The 7,617-nt window shown below is 36.4% G+C and overlaps 1 protein-coding gene across 1 annotated transcript in view; it reads left to right on the top strand.

The window, feature by feature from the left end:
* The window catches only part of LOC120076194 (cilia- and flagella-associated protein 251-like), an 18,040-nt gene extending 10,711 nt beyond the window's left edge, over positions 1 to 7,329 (top strand). Inside the window, exons 2-5 of the mRNA XM_039029959.1 lie at positions 445 to 623; positions 5,312 to 5,352; positions 6,687 to 6,791; positions 6,994 to 7,329. Of these exons, the coding sequence (XP_038885887.1) occupies positions 445 to 623; positions 5,312 to 5,352; positions 6,687 to 6,791; positions 6,994 to 7,329 (661 nt within the window). The remainder of the gene's footprint in view (positions 1 to 444; positions 624 to 5,311; positions 5,353 to 6,686; positions 6,792 to 6,993) is intronic.
* The last annotated feature ends 288 nt before the right edge of the window (positions 7,330 to 7,617 follow it).

Genomic DNA, 7,617 nt, shown 5'->3' with positions numbered 1-7,617 from the left:
TTTCTTAATTCCCCACTTCATTTTCCTCTCCTCATCCATCTTAGCTTTTCGAGAAGTGAGTTTAGAAAGGGTGCAGGTTTTGCTCTTCGTTTGACTGTCGTGCCTTGACGGTTTACAGTTTGTCATTCTGAGGGCCCTGCCATTTCCAACAATTTTAAGACATTTTAACATCATCAATGGCCCTCAGTAGCAACAATGAGATATTTGACCTCAACCGTCCATTCCGGTTGAAGGAGAGAACTTCAAGCGGTGGAAGCAAAAGATGTTGTTCTTCCTCACCGTCAAGAAAGTTGTTGAAGCTTGTACCAGCACTAAGCCGATCGTCCATTTAAAAGAACCAACTGAACAACAGATAAAAGAAGCTACTGACTGGGAAGAGAAAGACTTTCTATGTAAGAATTTCATTTTAAATGGTTTGACTGATGATCTGTATGACTACTACAGTACAATGAAGACAACGAAGGAGGTCTGGGATGCCCTGCAAAAGAAGTATGACACTGAGGAGGCTGGGTCAAAGAAATATGCGGTTAGTCGTTATCTCAAGTTCCAAATGATGAATGAGAAATCCGTGAAGGCCCAATCCCATGAACTCGAGAAGATAGCCCACGAGATAATTACTGAAGGTATGCCTCTAGACGAACAATTCCAAGTTGCTGTTATTATTGATAAACTGCCTCTTTTGTGGAAGGACTTTAAAAACCTTTTGAGGCATAAGAACAAGGAGTTCTCTTTGAAGAGTCTTATAAGGATGGAGGAGGAAGCAGGACAAGAGGGAGGAAGTGAATGTAGTACAAAGGAAACCCGCCTCTGCCGTGGTAAAACCAGACAAAAAACCTAAGGGGACAAAGAGGAAAGGTCAAAACCGTGGCTCCAACAATTAGAACCAACTGAAAAAACAGAAGCCCCCTTCAGGAGAAATGGTATAGTTCCTCTGTTTTAATTGTAATAAACCTGAGCACATGGCTAGGAACTGTAGGAACAGGCTTCGTCCTGCTGGTCAGGCGAACCTGACGGAAGCACCGTTAATCCCCATGATCACAGAAGTAAATGTGATTGGTGGTTGTGAAGGGTAGTGGATAGACACTGGCGCAACGCGCCGTGTCTATCACGACCTTAGTCTATTTAAAACTTATACTGAAACTAAGGATACAAATATTCTATTGGGAGATCACCAATACACGAAAGTTACTGGAACCGGCAAGGTGGAACTGAAGTTTACCTCTGGGAAGACCCTCACGTTGAAGGACGTTCTGCACACTCTGAGATATGAAAAAATTTGGTTTTGGGCTATCTCCTCAACAAAGCCGAGTTTACTCAAACTATAGGGGCAGACCTATATACCCTTACCAAAAATAATGTATTCGTAGGTAAAGGGTATACAACCGAGGGAATGTTCAAATTAAGTTTAGACTTTAATAAAATGAAATCTTCTGTGTATATGCTGTGTTCTATGAATATTTGACATGCTAGACTCTGTCATGGGAATAAAAATTTAATTAGTAACATAATTAGGCTAAAAATGATATCTAAGTTATCCATGAATGATTTTGATAAATTCGAGTATTGTAGTCAGGCTAAAATTACTAAAACTTCGCATAAATCTGTACTTAGGAATTCTGAGTCTCTAGATTTGATTCATTCTCATGTCTGTGAATTTGATGGCATATTGACTAGGAATAGTAAAATATATTTCATTATTTTTATTGACGACTGCTCTGATTTTACTTTTGTATACTTGTTGAAACAAAAGTGATGCTTTTGATGCCTTCAATTTTTTTTTCTGAAATAAAGAATCAGTTTAATAAAAAAGTTAAAAGACTTCGTAGTGATAGGGGAACCGAGTACGACTCGGACAGTTTTAATGAATTATTTAACTCATACGGAATAATACATGAAAATACCACACCTTATTCTCCTGAAATTAACGGAAAAGTCGAAAGAAAAATTAGAACTTTCGCTGAGCTAGTAGTTGCTATTTTACTTAGTTCAGAAGCCGCGTCTTATTGATGGGGTGAAATCATCCTTACCGTGTATTATATACTAAATAGATTCCCGAAATCTAAAAATAAAACTTAACCTTACGAAATTCTCAAGAATAAGAAACCAAACTTGTCCTACTTTAGAACTGTCTAGCCTTTGTAAGGGTTCCTGACCCTAAAAGGAGAAAGTTGGCTAGTAGAGCTTACGAGTGTGTCTTTATAGGTTATACCTTAAATAGTAAAGCCTACAGGTTCTATGATCTAGTGAACCAAGTGATCACTGAGTCAAATGATGTTGACTTTTTTGAAGATAGTTTTTCTTTTAAATCAAGGAATATTGGGGGCTCTAGTTCAAATGGTATAACCCTAGTTAGAAATCCTAACCCTAGAGAGGAAAGTAACCTAGAACCTAGAAGAAGCAAAAGAGCTAGAACTGCCAAAGATTTCGGAAATGACTTCCTGACCTACAATGTAGAAGAAGACCCTAAAGATCTAAAAGCTGCCCTATCCTCGGTAGATGCCAACCTATGGCAAGAAGCCATAAATAATGAGATGGACTCACTTGAGTCAAATAGGACTTGGCACTTAGTAGATCTACCCCCAGGATGTAAGGCAATAGGATGAAAATGGATCTCAAGGAGGAAACTTATACCTGATGGGACTGTCGACAAATTTAAAGCCAAGTTAGTAGCGAAGGGATTTAGACAGAGAGAAAACATAGATTTCTTTGACACCTTCTCTCCTGTCACTAGAATTACCTCTATCCGTGTCCTGTTCTCTCTCGCTGCCCTTTATAACGTCGTAGTACATCAGATGGATGTAAAAATCGCTTTCCTAAATGGTGAACTTGAAGAAGAGATTTACATGGAACAACCTGAGGGTTTTGCTGTCCATGGTCAAGAAAACAAGGTTTGTAAATTAGACAACTCTCTCTATGGACTAAAACAAGCTCCTAAGCAATGGCATGAAAAATTTGACAACCTTATCCTATCTAAAGGTCAAGGTCAATGAAAGTGACAAATGCATGTACCATAAGTTTGATAATAACCTTTGCACTATCTTGTGTCTATATGTAGATAATTTATTGATCTTTGGGTCGAACTTGCACATCATAAATGATGTAAAATTAATATTGAGGGCGAACTTCGACATGAAAGACTTAGGAGAAGCTAGTGTAATATTAGGCATAAAAGTAAATAGGTCTGAAAAGGAAATTTCTTTAGATCAATCTCATTATATAGAAAAAATTCTAAAGAAATATAATTACTTTGAGTGTAAACCAGCCTGTACTTCTTATGACCCTAGTGTCAAGTTGTTCAAGAACACTGGTGATAGTGTTAATCAATCTGAGTATGCGAGCATCATAGGCAGTCTTAGATACGATGCCGACTACACTAGGCCTGACATAGCTTATGTTGTAGGACTACTTTGCAAGTTTACAAGCAGATCTAGTAAAGAGCATTGGAATGTTATAGAAAGGGTCATGAGATACTTAAAGAAAACCTAAAACCTAGGATTACATTATCAAAAGTACCCCATTGTCCTCGAAGGTTCAGCAATGTTGATTGGAACTCTTTTTCGGATGATTCAAAAACTACAAGTGGCTATATCTTTAATATAGCTGGCAGAGTTATCTCTTGGAAGTCCAAAAAATAGACTAGTTTAGCCCAATCTACGATGGAGTCAGAAATGATAGCACTAGAGACAACTAATGAAGAAGCAGGCTTGCTTAGAAGTCTACTACCAGAGATTCCTTTATGGGAAAAGTCGGTACTAGCCATATTGATCCATTGCGATAGTACTGCAGCAATCACAAAAGTTCAGAACCGTTACTACAACGGAAAGAGACGTCAAATACGTCGTAAGCACAGTACTATTAGAGAGTTCTCACTACTGGTGCAGTTAGAGTGGATCATATACGGACTAATGAAAATTTGGCTGATACTTTGACGAAAGGACTGGCCAGAGAAAAGGTTTTTGGAACCTCAGAAAGGATGGGACTCATGCCTATCGAAAAATGAATCATAGTGAGGAAAACCCAACCTGTAGACTAAAGATCCTAAGAAACAGGTTCAATGGGTAATAACTGATCACGAGTGATATATAATGAATCATGCTAAGCCAAACACAAAGTTTCATTCTTATGACTTAAAGTCTGAGCATGATATCCTGAAGTGTAAGAAAGGTTGAACTCAGTTCTTAATGAGATCTATACTTGATGACAAGTGGGGTACCTAACTACAGGAGTACCCTTGATAGACTCACCTGCGTGAATGTGGAAGTGAGGGCGGCTTCCTATGGAGTTTTTAGGTAAACTCTCTAGAGCATTCACTAAATCGGAATTCAGGTGCTAGGCCTTAAAAGCACAGGCTTTCATACTACACCCTAATGACACTTTGTGTGAGATGCTGTAGAGATAGAGTTCAAAACCAAGGATTATTCTAGTATATTCTGAATCATCTACATTATGTAAAGGTTCAAGTCGTAAGACACATTTGCTTATGCACAGTGTTGTATAGATTGAAACTGCTCAATGAAAATCTTTTCTCTCTTTTCCTTTTGTTTAAATTTCCAAGTGGGGGATTGTTCGGTGAAAATTTAACTTTCAAAACAAAGAGGAAACCAACTTTTTTGGTTAGAGTAATCCCACATTGGAAAATTTGGTGTTGGAAGTCTCCTGTATGTACTACAACCTTGTGTTTTGGGTTTGGACCCTAAGGGGTATCCATGTTTTGGAGAGAGTGAGGAGATAGACCAATGTGGGTTCGGTGGACATCCCACACGCGTGCTGCCGTCCGTCCGGTCGATCGCGCGGGGCTAGGCGAGCGAGTGTGTGTTGATTATTATTTTTAATAATATATATATATATATATATATATAATATATTATATATATATAAATATATATATATATTAATTTTAACTAGAAAAAAGGGGGAAACAGTCCGTTCGTCCGTGCATTTCATCTGCCTATCCATTTCAATTTCATCCGCCCATCCATAACATCCATGCACATTTCGCTCCCTACCGTTTGATGTTGAAGGCCTATAAAAGACAAGGCCTTCAACAGTTCATAATATACAGAATTAAATTTCTTAATTCCCTACTTCATTTTCCTCTCCTCTTCCATCTTAGCTTTCCGAGAAGTGAGTTTAGAAATGGTGTACATTTCGATCGATAACGGTGTATTTTCGATCGATTTTCATTTGGCTGTTTTATCCTGGGAACGACGTGGCAATTTTCAGACCTGTTTGCACACTTGGGTAGAGCCGCAAAACGTCTTAAAGAGAGTGAGCTCCACGACTCAGCCTATAACGAGTTTCTGTTTTGCAGGTTTTGCTCTTCGCTTGACCGTCATGCCTTGTCGATTAACAGTTTGTCGTTTTGAGGGCCCTGCCATTTCTAACACTAGTTTTTTTCTCTAATAATTTAACTTTTGTTCACTTGTAGTTTTGCATGACACCATTGCATCCAGCGAAAGAAGAATGTCAATCAATTTTCAAATTTTTCATAGAAGTTGAGGCAGGGGAGGAGAAAAGGAGGGAAAAAAAGAAGGAAAAAGAGAGACAAATGAACAAAGAAAAAAATGAACAAATTCACAAAGTAGGAGCAAATAGAATAATGAAAGAAATTAATGAATTAAGAAAAGGCCAACAGAAAATAGTAGAAGAACAAAAACTTTTGAAACAAGGCCAAGAAGAAATCAAAACAATATTGAGGTCAATTATGGAAGCCTTTGAATTGTAGACTTCCATTAGATTATCTTCCACAACAACAAGAGTACGAAGAAGGTGTGGAAAAAAAACCTTTTCTTAGCCTTTGAATATTGGAAGAAAGTCATGATCTTGATACAATGGTTAACTATGCGACAACATATTTATCTGGCGAAAGTCTTTGGTTTGTCATATATATATATATATATATATATATATATGACATATTTATTAACTAAAATTTCTTTTCCTTGTAGATCCAAGTTGAAAATGAGAGTTAAAAGGGAAAAGGAAAGGGATTTCTTTTATGTATGATAGACAGTGATAGTCCTCTATCACTGTCTATCTTAATATTATATTTTTTTTAAGTTTCTTACTTTCTTAGATAGAAAATAATAGATTCTTTGATAAAAAATAATAACAAATTATTTTCTTGTAGGAAACTGAGATTCAAACATAACTTGAAACAAAAGATGATTTGGATCCAATTCCAACTACAGATTTGGAAACACCCAAAACGCAACTGTTGTCTGAGGTTTGATTCTTTTCTTAATCTACTTTTTGTTCAAATACAAGAGATAGGATAGTGATAGTCCTCTATAACTTTGTATCTCAGATAGAAAATTTCACATAGACTTTGATAGAGGTCTATCACTGTCTATCTGGGATGGACAGTGATAGTCTTCTATCACTGTCTATCTGAGATGGACAGGGATAGAACACTATAACTGTCTCTCTAGAATGGACAGAGCACTATAAGTGTCTATTCAGGATAGACGGAGATAGAACACTATCAGTTTCTATCTGTGATAGACGGAGATAGAACACTATCAGTTTCTATTCGAGATAAATCGAGATAGAACACTATTGGTGTCTATTTGAGATAGATTAAGATATAATACTATCTCTGTCTATCGGAGATAGACAGTGATAATCCTCCATCACTATCTATCTAATATACACATTGATTCTTACTTTCTATCATATGCTTGCAGATAGATGAAGATGAAGAAGACAATGAAACTAAAACTGAAACAAAAAAGGAAGAAGATGAGGTTGAAGAAGATGCTGAAACAGATAAGGAAGAACAAGAAACTGAAGTAGAAGAATTTGAACCAGAAGAAAATAAAAAAATAAAAAATAAAAAAGAGAAAGAAGATCTAAACATAAAAATGAGAAAAAGGTAAATATGATTTTTTATATATGTGATGATAGACAATGACATTAGATTATCATTGTTTATCATTTAGTGTTCTTCTTATGAACCCCAGTATCTTTCTGTAGTAAATAAATGATGAAGAGCAAATTGAGAAAGAGAAAGAAGATGAAGAGCAAAAGAAAGTAGATGAAGAGCAACTAGAAGAAGACCAAGAGAAAGTAAATGCAGATCAAGTAGAAGAGAAGCAAAATGAGGAAGAACAAGTTGAAGAAGTGCATAAGGAAGATACTGATAAGGAAGAGAGTGAAGAGATTCGCTTTCAGAACGAGAGATCAAAGAGAAACCAGAAGCGGAAGCAAATTGTTGATGAGGAAGATGAAATGGAAGAAAAAACTGATAGTGAAGAGGATATAGATAAAGAGATTCAAACAAAAGGAAAAAAAAAAAAAGAGAAAACAATAAGAGTGGGGCAAATGTAAAAAGCTTAGGCCAAAGGTGCTAGAAGACATACACTTTCAAAAGGAGAGATCAACGAAAACCAACCGAAAAAATATATGCAAAGAATTTCAGGAAGAAAACTAAGAAGAAGAACTAAGGACAACTCGAACTTTAACTCATAAATATGCAAAATCTATGACGGACACTGCTCCATGCTTTAGTTTGAATATTTCTCAAATTCAATCTTAACCTAAATCCCAATCCTAATCTCAGTCTCAATCTTGATTGTAGAATTACTTTGTACAGTTTGTAAATCTTCAAATTGAACA

This window comes from Benincasa hispida, chromosome 4 (genome assembly GCF_009727055.1).
Source record: "Benincasa hispida cultivar B227 chromosome 4, ASM972705v1, whole genome shotgun sequence".
Classification (NCBI taxonomy): Eukaryota; Viridiplantae; Streptophyta; class Magnoliopsida; order Cucurbitales; family Cucurbitaceae; genus Benincasa; species Benincasa hispida.
This window is presented reverse-complemented; position numbering and strand designations above follow the sequence as displayed.